The 22,771-nt window shown below is 47.7% G+C and overlaps 1 protein-coding gene across 3 annotated transcripts; it reads left to right on the top strand.

The window, feature by feature from the left end:
* The first annotated feature begins 88 nt into the window (after window positions 1-88).
* LOC310834180 (calcium release-activated calcium channel protein 1) lies at window positions 89-22,473 on the top strand. 3 transcript variants are annotated; one of them, XM_083717658.1, is made up of 3 exons: window positions 89-226; window positions 648-876; window positions 18,585-22,473. In XM_083717658.1, exon 3 carries the CDS (start codon window positions 18,591-18,593, stop codon window positions 19,158-19,160), a length of 570 nt encoding a protein of 189 aa, XP_083573784.1. In that variant the 5' UTR covers window positions 89-226; window positions 648-876; window positions 18,585-18,590; the 3' UTR covers window positions 19,161-22,473. The 3 variants fall into 3 exon arrangements, with proteins under 3 accessions (XP_083573784.1, XP_083573783.1, XP_083573782.1); XM_083717657.1 differs by lacking the exons at window positions 89-226; window positions 648-876 and adding an exon at window positions 6,946-7,160; XM_083717656.1 differs by lacking the exons at window positions 89-226; window positions 648-876 and adding an exon at window positions 17,482-17,505.
* Window positions 22,474-22,771: the final 298 nt, after the last annotated feature.

Genomic DNA, 22,771 nt, shown 5'->3' with positions numbered 1-22,771 from the left:
GAAGGGGGAGGGCGCGCGCAGGCGTCATGGCAGCCCCCGGAACGTAAACACTGGGGCGGGGGGGGGGAGGCGGCGGCGGCGCGGGAGAGCCGCGCTTGGGGCGCCCTCCGCGCAGGACCGCGGCCGGTCCTTCCCGGCGCGCATCTTGGCGAAGGATGCTGGCGGATCACGAATGCGCCCAAGCACGCAGGCGCTGCAGGCTGCGCGTGTGCATGGGGACGTACACGTGAGTGTAGGGCTGGGGTGGGGGGCGACGAGAGGAGCGGCGGAGGGGGCTGGAGGAAAGGGCAGCTTGCGCTCTGCAAGGGTCCTGGAGAGGTGGAGGGGACCCTGGCAGCAACTGCCTTGGGGAGGGCGGAGAGAGGCCGAGGAGGGCGGACTGGGGCGAGATCAGGGGCTGGCAGAGAGACCCAGAAGCCGCCAGGAAGTGGAAGCTGCATCGGGGGGGGGGGGATCTCCTGTATTTCTTATCTCTTCCTGGGCCGAGTGAACGAGAGAGCTGGCAATCTGCAAAGAGGTTTTTCGCGCGCTCTTTTTAACAGGCCCTGCACCCCATAATCCAGGGGCACCAGACAGCCTGGCGTGGGGGGGGGTATTGGGCTGGGAGAGAGAATCCCACCTCCCAAACTGAATCTGTTGTTTTCCAGGCAAGCCTCAGGTCCATATTGTCAGAGGCACAATGTGCTCTTAGAGGTCTACAGGGCAAGTTCTGTCTTCTACGGATCATCTCGTGTCAGTTTGGAGGAGAGGAGTGATTCCTTCCCCCATAAAACAGCCCCCATGCCCCCCTGGAAAGGAGGAGCATCTGTGTGCAGGCAGAGGCTGAGCTGGAAACCAGGAAGTTCTTGACACTTCACCTCTGTCAGGTGATCTCAGGTAATCTGCTCTCAACTGTGGCCCTCCTGTTTGCAGCATGGCAAAGGAATGGAGATGGTGATGGTCGCCTTCTCCGCAGAGTTGTTGTAAGGACTGCTGAGATGATGGCATGAAGTGTGTTGCAGGGATTTGGGACAACTTCCATTCTCATAAAATTTCAGCAGACCTGAAGAAGAACTATTTTAAAACCCTTTATCAATGGTATTTAATGCCTTATAAATTGAATTTAATGTATAATTAGGATTGGATAAATGTTGAAGATTTGGATTAAATAAAGCAAATCACATACATATCGTTTGGAATTCTCAAATACTGTAGAACTATTCTGGAAATCTGTTCAGGCTTATATCTTTTTATATGTTAGGATATCATATCCCCTTGGAACCTTAAGAATTTTTGCTTGGTTATCTAAAATATATTATTCTGGAAAATGATAAATAAATAGTGTTCAGCCTTCAGGTGGTGGTTTTGGTGGTTGTTATTATTATACTAGCTAAAAATGGGGGGGGGGGGAGCGTATATCCTATATCTGAATTGATTGAGATTTGGTCTATACTGACCATGATTCAGCTAATTTATTACAAAAGGGTACATCTAAACCAGCCTCAGGTTTATGGGAAAATAGATATTTTTTTGCAATGTTTTGGAACAAGTTCACAGATAATGCCCAACCTTATGCTGCTTTCAACAGTAAATTCTTGATATTTGGTTTATTGATAAATAAAAAATAAGAAACAATACATGATAAGACTTGATTAGCTGTTGTGTTAGTCACTATAACATGGATAGATGTCACTTAGTTGGAACTCCCAGGTAAATGTGTCTTGGATGGTAGCTAGTTAATCTGCATGAATTGCTTGTGAATAAACGAGTAGTTCTGAAGAAAAAGGCATGATTTCATTTTAAATTTTTGCATAATGATACACGTGCATCACAGCACTCCTCATATACAGTGGTACCTTGGGTTACATATGCTTCAGGTTACATACGCTTCAGGTTACATACTCCACTAACCCAGAAATAGTGCTTCAGGTTAAGAACTTTGCTTCAGGATGAGAACAGAAATTGTGCTTCGGCGGTGTGGCAGCAGCGGGAGGCCCCATTAGCTAAAGTGGTGCTTCAGGTTAAGAACAGTTTCAGGTTAAGTACGGACCTCCGGAACGAATTAAGTACGTAACCCAAGTTACCACTGTACCTTGTTTGAGGAGGATAAATGTGTTGTTTAACAAAAGATTAAAAAGAGGCTTGTAGTACAGTACCTTAAATTTATTATGGCATAAACATTTGCAATACTAGGGTCCACTGCCTCAGCTACATGCAGTGTGAATCTCAGTTGGCAGGCATGCATATACTGCACATGGATTTAAAGGGTGCAAAATGTAAATGCTGGAGTTAAATGGCAATAAAATTCAAAAAGCACAATCTCAGACCGTTTGCTTAGCAATGTGTGCAAAATAAGCACCAAGTGTTGGTGGCAACACAACCATCTTTGCATTGCCCTATAGCAGGGCAAGAACCTATTGCCTCCATTCGGACCCTAATGAATAGTACCAAACTTTTTGGTAAGTTAACCATCCTGGCAGTTTCTTGCTGAAATTTCACTCTGAAGTTCATGGATGACCATCTTAAAGATCAGAAACAGAATGTCCTGGTGCTTGAAATGTTCTGCTTGTTTTTGGGCACTGCCATTTCTAATGTCAGGTTCAATCCTTTCTTATGTTCTGTAGGCTTGTCCTCTGCAGGAGGGACAAACGGAAAAGGGTTGTGGCTCAGTGCTAGAGCATCTGCTTTGCATGGAGAAAGCTTCAAGTTCTCTCTCCAGCATCTCCCAAGTAGAACTTAAAAAGACTCCCTATCTGAAACCCTGGAGAGGTGCTGCCAGTCAGGGCTGACAATATTGAGCTAATGGTCTGAACTGATGTCAGATGGCATATATGACAGTGGGGGAAGCCATGATGTGGCTTACATTAAGTTCTGGAATAGTGTTATCTTTGTAAATAACAGGGCTAGATAATGCAGATGGTGAGCAGCCATGTCCAATAAATGCATAAAAAGCTCTGAACAACTTGGAGCCGGGTTACCTGGATGACCACCAGCCCCTGCACAGGCTTGTAAGATCACTTAGGTCATTTGGGGAAATTCGAGCTGCAGCACCAAACCCTACAGAATTTCATAGGGCACGGCCCCCCAAAAACAGGCATTTTCTGCTGCTGCTCCTATACCACAGAATGCCCTCACCTCTGCCGTAAAATCAGAGTTTTGTGCGCTTAATTCCCATTTTGTGTGCTTGAAGTTTTGTTTTAAATGTTTTTACAGTACATGTTGTTATGCTTTTGTTTTATTTTTCTTGGGTGGTTATTTTTTATTAAATTAAGTGATTGTGTGTCTGTGTGTGGTATACCACTTGGAGGTATATTTATTTTTAAACTGTTTAATACTTTAATCTTCTAAGGAAACACCTGCCACCCATTGATTTATTATCACCTGTTGGCTACAGAGTTTTGAGCCTGTTGATCAGATCTATGTGCACGGATCTGCTTAAGATAGCATTTCTGAAACAAGAGGCCTATGTTGTTTCCTTATAAATGCATGTGTTTCCTAGCAAGCATTGTACTCGCTTTTCCCTCTCAGGTCTCTCACACATACCGTCAGGCAAAGGCTGAGGTTTGCCTCCACCTTCCAGAAGGGCGAAACTCAGGTTCTTGGCCATGAATGGAGAGCCATTTCTCCACTTTGCATAATACAAGAGCATATCTCACAAGACTGTAATCACAGAGATGAACTGGAGGATAAATCAAAAGGTGAGAATTAAAGATACCATAATTCAGGACCAGACTGTCCTTGAGGCAGACAGACGCAGCCAGGTAAAACTGAGGCACTCTTAGTGGGCAGTTCCCTGGCCTGGCCTGTACGGAAGGGGGGTTGCCTGCTGTTGATGGGGTTACAGTCCCTCTGAAGGAGCAGATATGTAGCTTGGTGGTACTTCTGGGTCCTTTGCTGTCACTTGAGGCTCAGGTGGCCTCAGTGGCGCAGAGTGCCTTCCATCATCTTGGGCTGGTGGCCCAGTCCCTGAACAGGGGTAGCCTAATTTCTTTCTATGCTCTGGTAATCTCAAGGATAGACTACTGCAACACATCGTGCGTAGGATGGCCTCTGAAGATGGTTCAGAAACGTATCACACCAATCCTGGCCTGGCTGCTGATTATTTTCTGGGCCCAATTAAAAAGTGCTGGTTTGGACCTATAAAGCCTTAAGTGGCTCAGGACTGCAACACCTCAAGGACCGCCTCAGCCCATATGAACCTACCCGGACCTTGCTATCATAACCTGAGGCCCTTTGTATGCCTCTCCCACAAGAGGTATGGAGGGTGGTAACAGAAAACAGGCCTTTTCTGCAGTGGCTTCCAGTTTGTGGAAAGCTCTCCCTAGGAAAGTTCAGCTAGCGCCTTCCATTAGACACCTTTAGGCAACAGGCAAAAACATTCCTCTTTGACCAGGCTTTGGGCTGATTAACATCCTATACCCTTTTAAATGTGTTTGGGGGGGGGAATGGGGTTATTTGTTTTGTTTTCTTATGTATTTTGTATTTTTATCTTGTATTTTTATGCTGTGAACCACCTCAAGATATGCAGATGAAGGACAGTGTCCAAATTTAATAAATAATAATAACCTAAGGGGCACACACCCCACTGCCCCCCCCCATCGCAGTGGTTGCTTCCAGCAAGATCTCATGAGAGCCCTGCAAGATCTCCCAGAGGCCTTGCACAATCTCTCAGGCATCGTCCCAGCAGCAGAAGCAGCGCCATCCCAGTGAGCCAGGGTTTGGCCATGCAAGGCTTTGGCAGGGGCAGTGTGCAGTCCCTACACAGGATGCCCCTGTCATAATTGATGAAAACATCCAGAACATTACAACATGAATATTAAGACTGTGGCCCATTAAAGAAATCTTAGTTGATTAAGCATGTGGGTTTCAGTCAAACAAATTAATCTTTAGTTTGTTTTTGCAATGTTTGTAAAAACAATTGTTTCCAAAACAAGATGCATGCATACTTTAGTTTTTAGATAAATGCACACAGTGCTTTTTTCCTGGGGGTACGCATACCCCTAAACATTTTGTGAATCTTTGTACTTTTGTCCATTTACTGTATTTATTTTTCCCTATTTGAACTATAAAATGGTGGTTTTCTTGAGTCAAAATGAGAGTACCCCTAAACATTTTTTAAAGAAAAAAAGCACATATGTTGTGATTAGCATCTTTCTTAGAAGAGGGTCCTTTTATGTGGCAAACCTCCCCCCCCCCCCGCCGCCGCCCCAAGGCCTCTTGAGAAAATGCTTGCTACTGGTAGTGTTTTAAAGTTTTTTTAATTTTAAATTAAAACACCTCCCTGCTTAAGTAGGGACACATTTTAAAGAGTTCAGTTGTGTCCATGGTCCTAAACCTACTTACTGGGGAGTAAGCCTATCTGAATTCAATATGATTTTCTTCTGAATATATTATTGGGATTGCATTGTTACTAGGGCCACAGTGGAATTTGCTTCTCAGTAAATGTGCCGAGGATTCTGTTGTAAATGCTGCAGGCCTGAAGACGGCGGTGCAGTAAGAACTCTGGACTTAATTACTTCAGGGTTACCTCTCCTGAGGCTGCAGTGTGTGTCACCTCACTTCAAATGAAGATGCCCAAGCCCTGCAGTGCCATTCTGCTGATTGGGCTCGCGAATAAACTGGCCCAGGATCTTGCCCAGGCGGCATCACCGGCCACGTGGGGAGCCATCGCCTTCCGCAGAGCAGCCGCCCCCAAGGATGGTCGCTGGGAGCTCCAGGCAGGCAATTAAACCTGTTCCAGCAGCTTTTGCTCCCGCTGAACTCGTTCCCCATTCTGCCACAGGGTGAGAATGAAGGGTCGGCCTGCCCTCCCCGGCCACCAGCTGAGCGGGGGGCGAGAAAGTAGCAGCTCATTAAAATCTCCAGTGCGTGCCGTAGCCATGGTTTTCGGAGCCCGCGTTTCTTCACAATCCCAGCACTGTGCCAAATGGAGAGGGAAATGTGAAAGCTCCATTTGTATGCCGGCTCCTCTTTCATTTTGTAAGAGTCTGTAAAAGGCAACGAGAAGCGTCGAACAACGAAAAATAGCTTTCCCCGCGGATTCCTATAGGGGCTCCCCCTCCCCTTTTTAAAAAGTCTAAAATAAATGACACATGTCAGTCATTGGTGCTTTTTCTCGGATGACACCGCGACCAGGATATACACTCGCCCAAACCCTCTGCCGCGTCCTGAAATACCATAACTGCACCTAGAAATCTGAATCGGGCATAGGTGCGGCAAATTCAGGGAGGAGAGCTGGGCTGAATGCCAGTGAGCCATGTTGCCTAAATGGAGCATCCATGTTCAGAGGCAGTGTAGCCGACGGGGGAGAGAATCGGGCGCCCTTCTTTGCGCGCATTCGGTCGGCCACGGGGAGAGCCCGTTACGCTCCCTATCAGCCTTTGCCAGCCTGACTAGTTTGCTGGCTGGTGCCCATGGGAGCCAGTCCAGCACATCTGGAGGGCGCCAGGTTGACTACCACTACCTGCTCCCCGAGGGAGGCCGCTCCTGTGCCCCGACTGGGGTTGATGGGAGTTCAGAGCACCGCGACCTCGAGAGAGCCGCGCTGCCCCTCAACCCTGGACTCCTTGGATCCGACCCAACAGGGCAGGCCGGCTAAATGGAGCCTCCCTGTACAGAGGGCCAGCCGCTAATGCCCCAGAAGGGGCCGAGGGCCGGTGCTTTCCTGCGCTGCCTGACAGTGGCCCGCGTGCGCCCGGGCGCATCCCGGTGCGTAAAAGGCTCCCTGGCGCCCGCAGGCCGGTTGGCAGCCAGGCAGCCCTTCGCTGGCTCGCTCGCTGGCTCGCTCCCTCCCTCCGTGCAGGAGGGGCCTGCGAAGGGAACTTGGCAGCAGCGGGCCGCATCCGGTCTTGGCCCAGCCCCGGAGGGAGGCGCTGCGGAGAGGCGGCCGGGGCGCAGCGAGGCGGAGTGACGGACGGAGGCGCACCGAGCCGGGCGCCATGGGGGGCTGCTGAGGCGCGCGCGGCGGCGGGGGCCCGGTGAGGGCGAGCGGGGCGAAGCAGCAGCCGGAGGAGGCCGAGCAGCCGCCGGAGGTCCGCGTTGCGCGCCGCGCCCCGCCGGAGCTCCCCATGAGCCTCAACGAGCACTCCATGCAGGCGCTGTCCTGGCGGAAGCTCTACCTCAGCCGGGCCAAGCTCAAAGCCTCCAGCCGCACCTCGGCGCTGCTCTCCGGCTTCGCCATGGTGAGCGCTCCCCCACCCGCCCTGGACAGCCCTCTTTCCCTGCTCCTTTGGGGGCGCCCTCCGGCGGAGAACCGCTGCCTGCCCCCTTCCGCTCCGCGAACGTGTGAATGCTCTGCTCCGAGTTCGGCTCTGGCCCGCGCGCGAGTGGTGCCGGCGGAGGAAGCCGTTAAGCTGAGAGCGCAGTAGGTGCTTTCGACAAACTGCTCAGTCTCTCTGCCCTGGCATCCTCTGCCCTGCTGGAGAGGACAACGCCCGGCCTACCTTGGTGCCAGGAGGGCAATTAGGTTGGAGCTTTATGCCAGCCCGTTAACCGGGAATTAAACCGTGCAAGGCCGGCCAAGAGTTCTGCTCCCCAGTTGCCCCAGCTTCCCTCCCGCAACTTTTGAATTTGTGCAAATGCTTGTTAGACCGATCCCGAGTTAACTGATAGCGCTGCGGTGAGGCTTATACCTCCGTAGGAGCCAAGTCCAAGGGGTCGAAATCGCCCCCTCCAAAAAGTATATATTTGAGGAAGCCCCCCCCCCCAGTTGATGCACATTACCATTCAAATGGTGTGTGTGTGCCACAGCTTACCTGTGTCCCCCCCCCCTTTTATTCAGGTTGGCACCCTGATACAGAATCGGGCCATTTATCCACATAGCTCCATACTGCCTGCTCTGAACAGCAGTCACTCTTAGGCCTTCTTCCCCTCCCTGGAGATGTCTGGGAGAGAAGGGGGGGGGAGCAGATGCTCTGGCACCAAGCTGCAGCCCTCCCATAGGAGTCAGCAGGGCAGGACTAGGTACCTACATGTGAATATGAACACCCAACCACTCTCCTAGTCCGTTGATCTATGCCAGTTCCAGATACCTGCCTTGCAAAACTATCCACATTTACACAGCAGTAAATTCCACCGAACTTACTTAGACTTCTCAGTAATCGTGCAGGGGGGTGTTGTGCAATTTGCACTTCAGTGTGAGCAAAAGGCCGAACCCAGGAGGGAAGTGTGCATGTAGGAATGCGGTTGGTTCTTCATGATGCCACAAGAGAGGAAGATCTGCATCTCCTTGAACTTTCCTCCCATAGTAGGAGTGAACTGTTGCCAGCCTTGTTTTGAGTGTAGCTGCAGAGACACCATTACCCACAGGGATAGAAGTGGACCCCTTCTCCACCCCCACCTTCCCCAATGAGGATGTGTGTTTTGGGGGAAGGGCTCGGTGGCAGAGACCTGCTTTGCATGTAGAAGGCCTTGGGTTCAGTTCCTTGGCATCTGGTTGTGTTCCTAGGGTTGAAAGTACCTCCTGCCTGAAACCCTGGGAGCTGTTGCCAGTCAGTACCAACATGACTGAACTCGACGGACCAAGTGTCTGACTTGATATAAGGCAACTTTCTATGTTTCCTGTGCTACTAATAGTAATAATTATTCATAACTTATGCTGCACGTTTCCTAATGTGTAGAGTGAACCATTTTGTAAGTGAAGCTGCTTTAAGTAATAGAGATAAATTCTTTGTCAATGTTACTGGTGTTGTCCTGGTGTGGATTGATTTGTACTAGTAGTTGTATTGTTACAGATTCTGCCTTAAGTGCCCAGATGTTGCTGGGCTACAGCTCCCATCATCCCTGACTGTTGGTTAAGCTGCTGGAGGGGGGGGGGGGCGTGCGTCCAACAGCATCTGTGACCCAAAGTAGCCAAGACTGTTAGCGTAATCTTCCAGCCTTGGGGCATTGCACCCTGTGGGATCAATGAGCAAGTAAATGCACAAAAGTGTTTGCCTGCTGCACCGTTATCTGCAGTGTGAATAAGCCTCCAGGATGACAAGTTAACTGTGCCACGCACACCCTTCTTTTCTAAACTGTTGTGCTTTGTGAACTCTGGAAAACGGGCAGAGGGACATGGACAGCCATCATGTTAAATTGTTGCTCAACTTCCCCTAACCTTGAAGTCTTGCATCTACAGTAGCTGCATTTATACTGCTTTATTTAAAGTTTGTGCATTTCCACCCCAGTGGCCCTGAAGCAACCTTCAGTAAAACCAAAGCATGCTGCTAAAATTCAGCTGCTAAAATTCAGCCCATGTACAGCAGTTTACATTTGCGTTCTAAAAAAGAAAACAGATCATAACAAACATTTTGTCTCTGGGAGGGAATTCCACAAACGGGGCATATTAATGAGACTGCAAATGGTCAGTTATTATTTAGGTCTGTAGTTAAACCTTCTCTTTCCATAGCTTTCTTTGTACTACCCACTTGGCTGTGGCGAGTCAGAATCTCTTCCAGGTAACATAATGGGGAAGGGTTTGTAGCTAACAGCCCATTGCTTGTTCCCAGTTAACAATGAAAAGCGGGCAGCTTTGACTTATATTGTGACTTGCCAATGTCCCTGTAGCATTCAAAGTACTTGCTGCTCATTACAGTATGCTGCCCTCCCCCCCCCCCAATTGCAGAAGATGAAGAAGAGAGGCTGACCTCTGCCCACCAAATCAGTTCATGGCACTTGCAGTCCAAAATATTTAAAGAGCACCAGTTGATGAAGGCTGACTTTGGCGTAATTTGAACTGGGGTCTTAGCATATATTATGTCTCATGGGAGCTTCTGCTGACTAAATCTCCACGCAAAGAATTCCAAAAAGTGGGGCTCGGCGGGGGGCACAAAGTACATCTACTGTTTTGCACCATTGGCTAAGGAGGATGGTGTATAAACCCTTGGCATCCTTTTGTGTGATTAGGAAGGGGATAATGGACCAAACCAGGGCAAATTCGTTCTGCCAGCAACTATTCTGGAGAAATCTCAGACACAAAAGCAGTTAGAGCAAAAAGATGTTTTGATTTTCGTTTGTCATCCCTGAAACGCAGAGGCGTAAGATTTGGGCTGCAGCCCCAGGGAATTAGCCCCACAGAAGTCAAATTGGCAAGGCATCGTAGCTAAGAGGATGAACTAATCGAATCTCATCCTTGCTGCAAAGTCAGTGCACTATTTTAGGCAGGACTCTCCTGCACACTTTCTGTTAGCTTCAACCTCCCCATTTGCTGTATGGGGATAAAAATACTGACCTGCCTTCAGTAATGTGGGTGGAAAATTTTCCAGGGCCTAATTTTTCTGCAGAAAACGTTCCTTTATTTATTTCATCAGCAGCAATGAGTGCCTGCCAACAGCAAATGCAACATCAGGCGAGGCTGGCATCTCCAGAGTTTTAGCTTTGTTTACTAAATTCAGGTAAAATAAAAATGGGAAACTAGATCGCTCTCTAGGGGAGCATTTTTTAAGCTGCAGGGTGGCATTCCCTTCTGGGCACCTTTCCAGGGATACATGGGGGAGCCAGTGGTCTGTGGGGCCAGAGGCAAAAATGGGCAGATTGAGACCCTTTTCAGAGGCCCCCTCCCTCAAGGCAAACAAAGAAACATTATCCCCATTCAGAACATACCAGCCAGATAGAAGGCCCAGATCAGAGCCAGAGAGAGGGGGAGAGAATCCCAAAGGCTCAACAGAGAGCGGAAACCCAGAGCTGCGTTTGCCCCCCCTCCCCGCTCCACCCGCCCCCACCTGAGGTTTTGAACTCCTGCTCTTGGGCACCAGAAGGTTTCCTGTGCAAACTGAACAATTTCCAGTGCAATTTCTTTGTGCATATACAGTAACTCAAATTTGCACAGGACCCCCCCCCCCAAAAAAGCTCACATCACTACCCAACCTTAGAAGGCTGCTGTGCAGGTGGTGTGAGATAATGAATTCAAATTCAATCTGCTATGTTAGGTTTAGTTGTCTAATTGCACCTATTGACTAGTTTTTAGGTTTGCTGTAGCAGAAGCCCAGTGGATGGTATTGTGGGCCGCTGTGCCTTGTTTAGCAAACTGCTTTCAAAAATGAAAGGGGGGGGGGGGAAGCTTGTCAGCTCTTCAGACCTCTTCTTCTGTTTTTAAAATACTGTGCAGGCTTTTTTTTTTTTTAAAGGGGGATTTGAATTGCAACTTACTGACTTTTAAAAAAAGAAAATACTGCAACTCTCAAAACGGGAAGAAAACACATGAGGATGCTGTTTCACAGCACAGCCTCCTCTGCATGGCAGCTTGCTACTGGCCAGATAAATGTCAGTTGTTCTTCAACAGCTAAGAACAGGTTGTGGCTCTTGAAGGGTCTTTGCAGAAGGCTGGCGTCTGCTTGATTGACGGGTGACTTGTGTTGCCTTGGGAGCCGCAAGCTGAACATGTGATGCCTCTGGAGCAAAGCATTTTAATTTCACAGCTGTGCAACCCATTTAAAAACCCCTTCGCTCCAAGTGTTGCACGAGAGCTCTTTCCCGGGTGCACGTTTTATAAGGGCAGGCGAGGAACAAAGGAAAGGGCAATGGATCTGGGCTGTGCTCCCCCCCCCCCTTACCTGATGTTCTAGCACAGGGATGGGCAGAAGGTAGATGAGGATCTACCTGTAGATCTCTCGGTGATTTGCAGTAAGTAGATCACCAAAGGCATCTTGACTCCCAGTTGTTTAAATGACTTTTTCCACCAAAATCGAGAAAAGGAACTGGGAGGTGGACTTTTGTGTAAAAGGCAGGATTGTGATCTCAATTCAGTTCCAGTACCACAGACAAACATCTAGGCTCAGAATGTTCACAGAGCCCCCTGTTCTTTGGATGAAGCGTGGTATGCTAATAATAATAATAATAATAATAATAATAATAATAATTAATTTTTCTAACTCTGACTGGCAGAAGTTGCAGCTGATGGTTTTTTGTTTTACTAGAACCCCATTAAGGCTAGCCACTGATATAATTAGTTTGGAACATACTGTAGGTGGTTGTTGCAGAGATAACTCTGCCCCAGGAGATGTGCTGTGCCTGAGAAAGTGGCCTAAGACGAAAAGACTCAACCTGGGGGACTCCCCCCCCCTCCCCAGAACCTGATTTTAAACTGCAGAGGCAGAGATTGACCATGGGACCTTCTTTCTTCAAATGATGTGCTCCCCCACTGAACTGTTTAGTTGCAGGCTGGAGTACAGCGGTAGAGCAGCATGCAGAATATCCCAGATGCAATTCCCAAAAGCATGTGCGTGCACATGCTGTGGCCTGAACCTCTAGAGAATTGCTGCCATTCAACGTAGACTGTACTGCGCCGGATGAATATGTGCCATGTTATGAAAGGGACTAGAGGCTATTTAATGTACTCAAGTTATATCTGTGAAAAGACTCTCATAGTGCAATTGATTAATGCTCTTGGCCTAATTGGAAGGTATGGGCCATTCCAAAGGGTCAGATTGAAGGGAACATGTCCTGTTCGCCACCACCACCATAGGTTCTCACACACATGTGTGCACACACCGTGTTCCCCCATTGGTTAACCCCTCTGCTCACTTGAAGGCACTCTTCCCATACAATTGCAGTCATGAACAAGAAGTTCATGACCGCAACACTAAGGACTCAGCTACATTAGTCAAAATGTGTTATAAACATGTAACACCAGATGGCACTGTTGAGCACAAAACTTTTCTGTACGATTTTACATAGGGTTTTTTTCTTTAGTCATAACAATTTAATTTATGACATATTTATAGTGTTTTCCCTGTTTGTAGATCCACCCTAAGCACTCTTGCAGGAAACCTAACTGCATCAAAATCAGGCAGAACTTACTTCAGAGAAAATGTGCTTAGGATGGGAACATTAATGTGAAATTATTTCTGCTTCAGAAAACCGAACAATAATACGTTAAAACAGTAGAGTTGCAGTTTTTTAAAAAACAAACCCTGCAGCAGTGTTAAAGATCTAGAAGATTTGCACAAAAAAGAACTTGGGAGAACATGAAATTCAGTCACAGGCAAGCCTTCCTGGAGAAACCATGAAAAAGGATAAATGGTGCTGCTACTCAAAGCACCCTGTTCCTGATAAGATATTCCTGGTCCAATGGATTTTGCTGCTTGAGACAGAGAACAGTCAAGGTGTGTATTGCCCAAGGCCAGGTTCATGTGGGAGAAAGTAGAGCTTTAGACACCCAGGACCCCCAAGCGCTGGAGGGCTTTGGTGGTTAATTGACTTTGATGACCATTGACTTGCTCCCGAGTCCTGCAGTAGGGAGCCGAGGGGCAAGTGGGACCCAGAATGTAACTTTGGTTTCTGATTAACTTTGTTGTCAGTTGGCTGGGTTCTTCTTTTCCAAGTAAATGCCTCTCCCTTAAAGCTGGTTTCGAGAAGTTTCAGTTGGTGAATTGCCTGCCTTCTGACTGATGAGTTGCTTAGTTAGTCGGTTTAGATTTAAATGTCCACAGCAAAATCTCAGTCTTGTTCCCCCTGGAGTTTTGTTTTTGTTCATTTTGCTTCTGAGATGGGGAAGGAAGTGCGAGGCATTTTTGTGTTTCAGAAACCAAAGCAGCGGCTCGTTGTTGGAAAGAGAAGCTGTCTTCCATTGATTTTTTCATCCCCTGAAGCAGCAGCATTGAAAGATCCCTGGGGGTGGGGTCAGGGGGACCCATCGATTAAACCAGCTAAAAGCTTTATTTGTCTTCTGATTGAAATCATTAGCAGCTTCCAACTCTGCTCCCCATTCAAGCGAGATGTGCGCAGACTTGATAAAGTAGCAGTCTGTGTCTGTTTTCTTTGCCCTAAACTAGTATCCTTCAGCTTTTTACGTCCTAGATGCACCCAGACATGCACTGGGGGGCTTAATTCTATTTTTATTAATCGTATATTTGTATAGCTGTATTGCTGCTGTTGTGATTTGCCTTAGATCAGGTCACAGCCCAGTAGAGCAGACAGCAGGAGTTGCCTCTCTACACTTACCAGGGGCCAACTTTTACAGGTGAGCAGGGCCACCCTCCTGTCAGTCACCTGACTTCACATGTTGCCAGGTGACCTGTTTTGAGACTTGCACAGCACTGCGTATGGAGCTATGTGAGCCCCAACAAAGCTAATCTTTGAGTGTTGTATGGTGCCCCGTTCAGGTCCCTTTAGTCCACCGCATATAGGACATTGGGACGCAGGTGGCGCTGTGGGTTAAACCACAGAGCCTAGGACTTGCCGATCAGAAGGTCGGTGGTTTGAATCCCTGTGATGAGGTGCGCTCCCGCTGCTCGGTCCCAGCTCCTGCCAACCTAGCAGTTCGAGAGCACGTCAAAGTGCAAGTAGATAAATAGGAACCGCTCCGGCGGGAAGGTAAACGGCGTTTCCGTGCCCTGCTCTGGTTCGTCAGAAGCGGCTTAGTCATGCTGGCCACATGACCTGGAAGCTGTATGCCGGCTCCCTCGGCCAATAAAGCGAGATGAGCACCGCAACCCCAGAGTCGGTCACGACTGGACCTAATGGTCAGGGGTACCTAGCTTGGCCAAAATGGCCCTGTGAGCCAAAAGGGGACGACTGAGGGGGGCTTAATCTGGCCTGCAGACTGGATGTTCTACCCCGCACTCTGCAGTAGAAGATCCTTTCCCACCAGTCAAAGACCATTGGCTTAAGCCAGCCAGGTAACCTCATTCTGTGGAGTACAGAGTTATCCAGCCTCTGGGAATGAGGCCTACTTGGGTTCTTCCAAATCACCAAAGAGCTTCTTGGTTTTTCTCAGCAGAAACAACGGAAGCATCTGCCTGCGTCAGTTTTGGGAGGTTTCAGTTTCCTGTGCTTTTTACGCAGCCAATTATTGTCTGTGGTTGGAAATGGTCTCTGCCTGCTTCCCAGAGGGCGCCCGTGCGATAAGTGCGTCACATCCCAAACCCTTCTCCACCAAAGTGACACTGGCTTTTGTCCAAGGCACCAGCAAACGCTTCTGCCCAAAAGCGTCCTTAAGAAGTGTTTTCTACTTTCTCAGCTGGCGCTGCCGGTTGGGAGGCCCCGTTATGCCAACTGGAGGGTTTCATTGTATAATACTTGTTGTTCCACATGGAAGTGAGCGCGAGTCGCTGGCAAGGAGTCCTGTTCCTGTAAGAGGGAGAAACGGTTGCTGTTTAGCCAACTGGAGGCTGGCCTTGTTTTGTTTTTAAAAAGGATGTGCGCTATGATGCAGTGCTTCCCCCCCAAAATCCTACATTCTTCCTTCCTCCAATAAAATATAGAACATTTTAAAGGAACCAAATGTGATTCATTGAAGCATAGAATTCTAGAGCAGGAAGGTGACACAGAGGTCATATAATCCCACCCCCTAAACCATTGATTGCCAAAAAGGCAGACAGCCTCCTTTTGGGCATTTCAACCATTTTAATATCTTCTATTACGTTAATGGTTTCAATATTAACTACCTTGTCCTCAGTTTATCTGGTGGCGATTGGGTTTTGGGGCTCTAAAGGTAAAGGGACCCCTGACCATTAGGTCCAGTCGTGGCCAGCATGACTAAGCCGCTTCTGGCGAACCAGAGCAGCACACGGAAATGCCGTTTACCTTCCCGCCAGAGCGGTACCTATTTATCTACTTGCACTTTGAGGTGCTTTTGAACTGCTAGGTTGGCAGGAGCAGGGACCGAGCAATGGGAGCTCACTCCGTTGCAGGGATTCGAACCGCCGACCTTCTGATCGGCAAGTCCTAGGCACTGTGGTTTAACCCACAGCGCCACCTGCGTCCCTTAGGCTCTAAAGGTACGGCTTCTTATATTCTCTAGCTTTGTAGTACTTGGACTCCGCTGTGTTTTATTAAAAGCTGTATTTGCTGTTTTATGTTTTGATCAGTGTTTTGTCTATGTCACCTGGTAGTTTCGGCACATGGCAACTAATAAATTTTAATCCCCTATATATTTTGGAAAGTGATTTGTTTCTCTGCTCACTATGCGTTTGGACAACTCCTGAGGTTTTCCATGTTAAAACCATCATGGGAGGTGCAACTTCAGTTTCAAGCTCCAGATCAGAGGTTGTTTAAAAAATATTCTTCCCCCCCCCCCCATATAACAAGTTACATTTGTTACTCAAAAATTATATTCCCATTCAACAAAACTAGTGACTTCCTGCTCACCCAATGTCGATATTTATTACCCAAATCACATACAGTTGCCTTTTAAGGTTCCATCTTATCTAATTTCATCCTTTTTAACACATTTCTTAATATATTCTGTTATTTTCTTACACGCCAAATCCCATTTCCAGTCTTGTTTAAAAGATTCTAAAGTTGTATCTTTTATCAGTGCCATCAGTTTTGCTCTCTGCATGATCCAAGATTTTCACCAGCCATTCTTCCTTTGAAGCTGTTCTCTCCTTCTGTTTCTGTGCATAGTGAATCCTTGCCACTGTAGGCACATACATAAATACTATTGAGACTTTCTTTGGGATTTTGCTGTCTAGTATCCCCAGCAAGGAGGATTCTGACCTCAGTTTTTAAAAAAATCTTATTTCATTATATATCATGTCCCAAAAGGCCTTTGCTTTCCTGCAGGTCCACCTCATATCATAGAATGACCCCTCACAGTCCTTACACTTCCAACACCTGTTTGATCCATTTTTTGTATATTTGAGCTAGCTTCTTTGGGGTTAAATACCATCTAGATATCTCCTTGCAATAGTTTTCTTTCAAGGCATAACATGCGGGAAATTTCATTCCTCTTTTCCAAAGTTTTTTTTTGGAAGATGTTTGGGTAAAACTGGGTGCCATTTTGAATCGCCCTGAAATCTTTTGATGAAGGATGGTATAGAAATCAAACAAACAAATAGGAAGTATTAATTTTAAAGGCAATTTTAAAAAAAGGGCAATTGATTACTGCTCAACTCAAGAACGTAATTATGTTGGTAAACGCCTTGGATGAAAAAGGTTTCCACTTGCTGCTTGAAAGCCGGTTGGGAGGATGGCAAGCAAACTTCCCTGGGCAGGGAGTTCCATAGTTCCAAGAAGGCTCCCCGTTTGTTTTGCCACCTTCTTACACTTCCGGCAATGGTATTCCATAAATGAGCAATCTCCTGGCATTTACTGAAGGTTTCCAGGCTGTTTGGAAGTCCAGGAGATGCCGTGCTAGAAACTTACAAAGCAAACCTTGCCCCCTCCTGTTCCACCCTCCACCAGGACCTCCCTGCCTTGCTGGATGGGCAGGAGGGGCCCTTGTGGAATGCCAAATATTCCCTCTCTGCAATGGGAGGGGCACTTCCTTTGATAAACCCAGCTTCTGTGCCAGCTCTGGCGAAAGAGACAATTCTTAGCCCTTCACTGTGGAGCTTTCAAAGCAGACGGAGGTTGTGTTGATGGATGATGGGAAAGTATTCCTTAAGTTTGCTTGATGTGTGGCTTCCTTTGCAGAAAGCAGCCTTTGCCAACCTGGTGCCCTCCAGATGTTTTGGGACTGCAGCTGTGCTGGCTGGTGGGAGTTGTGGTCCAGGCTGGCAAATACAGTTGGGCAAGAGAGAAAGCACATGGCGTGGAAGATGGTTGGGTGTGGTATCTTCTGAGGCGCAGTGCAAGACACGTGTGAGAGCCTCTTTCAACTATGTAAATATCCTCCTTTCTGTCAACTCAAAGGGGAGGGAAGTCCCAACAGTCTTCTCTCCTGCCACTGGCCAAACTGCAGCCTCTTTGGAACATGGCATGCCTCCACGCCAGGCTCTGGCACAGCCCAGGTTTCATGCTGTGGCCTGGATGTGGCCCTTGAGACCCCTTTTCTTGGCCCTCCAGACTCCCCGCAGGCCACGCCCTTTGCTAGCTCTGCACTAGACCTTCCTTGAGTGCTTCTCCCAGGCTGGAGTGTGACTTTGAGCTCTGACAATTTGCCCAAATGGACAGAGAGGCATGTGTGGAAGCTGGCCTGCTGGACAAAGGTAGGGCCGGCCCAAGACATGCTGGCGCCTGAGGCAAACCACCAAATGCCTTCCTCCCTAGGAAGAAGAGGTGAGGGAAGATGTACATCAAGAACAAGGGAGGAATAAAGATGCACACCGTGAACATGGATGGGAGGAAACCAGCAGCGCTTCTTATTGGCCAAGAGGCCTCTGTAGAGGCAGCATGGCGGAGGTTGCAGAGTAGGCGGCCGACCAGTTTCCAAATTGTTTTTATTTATTTTTCCAAATTTTACGAAATCAGCCACAAATTTAATACAATTTTTCCAAAAATTGATCTCCCACACTCCGTTCCTGGTGCATCCAAGGTTTCCTCTTGTTGCTGCTTTATTCTCCTAGTTGTTTCTAGTACACATTCCATTATATTACCATCTTTTCTTTTTTTAAAAAAAAAAAACTTATTTATCCTTAATCATCAGCTATCTCCACAACATATTGTTGTGAACAGGGATTTTGGGACTGATTCGTGTTCTTCTGTCCTTTCTGGATGTCTCATGACCATATTATAAAGTTGTTGTGTTCCATGTTATAAACCAAACACAGCCAGGAGTTGCATCTTTCTGTTTCCCAGTGCCTTCCTTAGCAATAAAACAATTCAGTGTGGCGCAAGCAAATTGTTAGCCTGAAATCGCACCCCAGAGAAAAATGTTTGAGAACCTCTGGCTTGGGTCCAAGAGCTGAACTGCTGTCAGGATGCTCTGTGACCTGTTGCCTTTTCTCTCCCCTGCCTCCCAGGTGGCCATGGTGGAAGTCCAGCTGGATGCTGACCACGACTACCCACCGGGGCTCCTGATCGCCTTCAGTGCCTGCACGACAGTCCTGGTGGCCGTCCACCTCTTCGCCCTGATGGTCAGCACCTGCATCCTCCCAAACATCGAGGCCGTCAGCAACGTCCACAACCTCAACTCGGTCAAGGAGTCCCCCCACGAACGCATGCACCGCCACATCGAGCTAGCCTGGGCTTTCTCCACCGTCATTGGGACACTGCTTTTCCTGGCCGAGGTGGTCCTCCTCTGCTGGGTGAAGTTCCACCCGTTGAAGAAGAAGAGCCCCGTCGAAGGCGGGAAGCCCAGCAACGTTACTGAGAGCTTCTCTGCCGGCGAGGCTGCCGCCATCACCTCGACCTCCATCATGGTTCCCTTCGGGCTGATTTTCATAGTCTTTGCGGTCCACTTCTACCGGTCATTGGTAACTCACAAGACAGACCGCCAGTTCCAGGAACTGAACGAACTGGCCGAGTTCGCGCGGCTCCAGGATCAGCTGGACCACAGAGGCGACACCCTCCCGCCTCCAGGCAGCCATTTTGCATAGATACTCAAACTATGAAAGTTTTTTGTTGTTTAGTTTTTTAAAGCCAGCCCAAATGTTTCTACTGTGCTCTGTTGACTCCCTTCTTCGTGAATTTGGCTGGCCTGGAAAGACAGATTAGTAGTACTGCATCCTAGCTCTCTAGTGCTTTTAAAAAATAACAGTAATGATTCAATGTGCTGTTCTTGCAGTGTTTTGAAGGACTGGCACCCGGAGGTTCTGGAGAGAGAATTTGGAATCTCTCCTCCATCCACCTACTGTCCTGTGGTCCAGATCCTTGTCTTTCGACGCTGATTCATCATGAGGGGAAATGGACACTCTGTGCTGTCAGGTTGGGGGGCGGGCCTGTGGGGAGAAGGGAGGAAGTTAAGAGGTTTGTAAGGAAGCATGTTACTTTGACATGTTTAGTAACTAGCATTTGAGGGGGTGGGGATTGTTTGCTTGTCAGATTCATGCTGCAACAACCTGAATTCAAACCTGCTTGAGAGAATTGAGGAGCAATATTTTGTTTTTGTTTTCTTAAAACCCCAGGAGACAAGTAAGAAGTGGACACAGAGCTTTGTAGGCAACATCTCCCTGGAGGACAGAAAAGCTCTTAGCCAGAAAATTCAGTTTCCAAGTACCATGACTTTTGAGAGAGAGAGAGAGAGAGAGAGAGATTTCTAGGCTGCAAGATGAGCACCCTATTTCAGTTCACTTGAGTTGAAGCAGAATTGAATAGGAGAAACTGAGCACACTGGCTTTAAGTTAGCAGGATTTATACAGAATTTGACGTTCTTTCCTGAAAAACATGGGTCATCTTTGAACACATTTTGGCTTTTGTTTGTTTTAAATATATCCAGCTCATTTATATTCCAGGCCAGCACATCCTAACTGTACTTACCTTTGAGTGAGCCTCTTTGAACATAAGCATAGCAGATTGTAGAACAGGGATGGAGAGACCTGGCCCTCTGGCTGTTTATTGGGTTCCAGCTCCCATCAGCCTCAGACAGCGCGGCCCAATGGTCAGGAAGGATGATGGGAGTGGGAGTCCAGTGACATCATCAGGAAGCCCCCAGGCTCCCCACCCCTGGGTTATTGGGGAAAGTAAGAGGGATCCTCCCCCCACCCCCATGTTAGAATGGAGAATACCATGGCAGCAAGAGCGCTGTCCCTGGGACAGAAGTTAATTGTTCCCTTCATTAAGGCATTTGCATTTTGGAAGTGCCCCAAATTCCTTTTGAGTCTTGTTGCTTGGAGGTTATGTTATGCTAGAACTTTTATACAGGACTCTTGCAGTGGCAGCTAGTAATAGCATCACTCGACCACCACGGCAGCTGCGCTCCAAATACAAACCATTTTCACTGATTTGGTTAAAATAGCTTTGGCAAACTGGTTCTGTTTCTGTAGTGTGTGCAGACCCTTGGTCCTGTGCTTCCCACCCGTAGACCCAAGGCCCTTGTTTTACTTTGGGAGAAAGTGTGTTTGGCTTACGAGCCAAAGTGTTCTTCTGCCTGTTCCTGAGGGCCAGGCTCCGTTCCCTGGGAACACTATAACCCAGAATTGAACACTGTTGTTGTGAGTCATTTGGGGGATTTGAAATGCAGTGTTTTATTTAAAGCAAAGAAATAAATGCAGGAAACTACCTTGTCACTGGGCAGAGTAGTTTTCAGTTTATCCCAATATTGCTCTCTCTTCCTGGCAGCAGCTCTCCAGAGTCCCAGGGTTTCAAACAGAAGTCTGTGCCAGTCCCAGATGGCGGGGACTGATGCTCTGCCACTGAGCTAAGGTCATTCCTTTCAATCTATATACATGGTGCTTTAGAAAGCCCTGTGTGGGCAGGCGCCTTTTCAGCCAAAAACAGGCACAGGGAAACAGCAAGGAGGCCATGGTAAACAGGAAGAAAATATGAATATGTGATTGTTTCAGTTGCACATACTTGGCTACGGTAGGTATTGTGGGTTGTTCCCAAAGGTTTGGCTTAACCCCCTGATGACCCACAGCAGCCTTCGCTAACATCTGGTGCCTTCCAGATGCTGTTGGACTGACATCTGGGGGTGGCTCCAGGTGTGGGTGGAGGCTGCCTGTACAGGATGGATCCCTTGTCAAATTCTGCCTAAAGCAATTCCTTAAAACCTTTTTTCCAGAGGGACCCATGTTCATATGTTGGCAGCAAAGCAACAAATGGTATTGTGGTCGCCTAAAGCAACCAACACATTTATTATGACAGAATTTTCCAGGAACTGCAGTCGGCCTCCTCAGATGCAAACCTGGTGTTTGCTTTGGTGTGTGCTCTGCCCTTTGAGGGCAGGAGGGAAGGAAGACAGTGGATGACCTTTGTCCTTGCAAACACACACACACTCTCTCTCTCTCTCCCCCCCCCCCCAATTTACTGCTGGACTTTACAGGGTTTGCACTTTGAAGTGGAAGTTTGGTGTTAAAATTACTGCTGGACTATCTGGGACTAATTAACTGCTGTTTATTTCTGCCTGGGATGCTTGAAAGACAGTTCTAAGTGGGTCTGGAGCAGCTTGTCAGCGTTGCTGTCATCCATCGGGGAGTTCCACTTTTTGTTTTGGGTCTGTTTATTCTTCTCTTCCAAAGTGCCTTGCATTTCCCCACGACACTGAGGATACAGGGTGGCTCTCGCTTTGGCGGTTTATTCTGGCAGCAGGTTAACCTGCAGAAGTGAAGCACTTTTACTACTGAAGTGAACACTGGAGTGAAGCTGCCCTCCTGAGACTGTTGGACTACATTCGGGGATAATGGGAACTGTAGTATCTAGAAGGCGTCAGGTTGAAGGAGGAAGTCTGCTGTAACCACAGATGTTTCTAGACCATTCACTTGGCTCCAGAAGTGAATATATATTAATTTTTTAAATATCTTGTGGAAATGTTTGGATCAACAAAGGGTTCCGAAATGAGAGTACCTAATTTATATATCATTTATATGCCACTCTTTAAAATAAAAATAATAACGAACGAATCAGATTCTAATCTGTAATTTGGCGAAGGGGATCTGGTCCTCTAGATGCTGCTTGACTACAACCACCATCATCCCTGCCCATTGAGCATTCTGGCTGGGGCTGATAGGAGTTGGAGTGCATCAACATCTGGAGGGCCACATGCTCCCCTTCCCTGCCGTAAGGGCCGTGGTTGGAATCTGAAAGCTACTAGCTGTATTTTTTTTCTTCCTTATGCAACCTCTTCTGTGGTGTCTTGGAAAATATTTTCAGGTTCTTTAGGAACATTAATCTTTTGGAACTGATGTGCGTTTACTTCTGGCACATTGAAGTCTCTCTGTATAGACGTGTTTATCAAGAAGGCTTTGAAATGTATTTTTGTGTTCTATTTTTATTTTATTCTTAAGGGGCAATCCTCATTGCTTCATTTTTGGAGTGTCAAAACACTGCTGTGCTAAGAGTTCTTCTCTGGGCAAATCTCTTCAGTGCTTGTGATGGGAGCCTGGAATGCGGGATGTGTTTGAATTGGAGGGTTATTTCAGGATGTGTGTGTGTGTGTTATCAAAGTACTGTGTTCTTTGTGTGACGGCGTTGCCTCTAGAAAAGGGGCGAGGAACCAGAAGCCCTCCAGATGTTGCTAAGCTACACCTCCCATCATTCCTGACCCTTGGCT

Source organism: Podarcis gaigeae (genome assembly GCF_964106915.1).
Source record: "Podarcis gaigeae genome assembly, chromosome: 16".
Classification (NCBI taxonomy): Eukaryota; Metazoa; Chordata; class Lepidosauria; order Squamata; family Lacertidae; genus Podarcis; species Podarcis gaigeae.
This window is presented reverse-complemented; position numbering and strand designations above follow the sequence as displayed.

Excerpts from the sequence above, each read along its gene's own strand:
- LOC310834180 (XM_083717657.1), top strand. The coding sequence starts at position 7,047 with ATGAGCCTCAACGAGCACTCCATGCAGGCGCTGTCCTGGCGGAAGCTC. Across the intron at positions 7,161-18,584 it reads TGCTCTCCGGCTTCGCCATG|GTGGCCATGGTGGAAGTCCA; the intron begins GTGAGCGCTCCC and ends CCTGCCTCCCAG.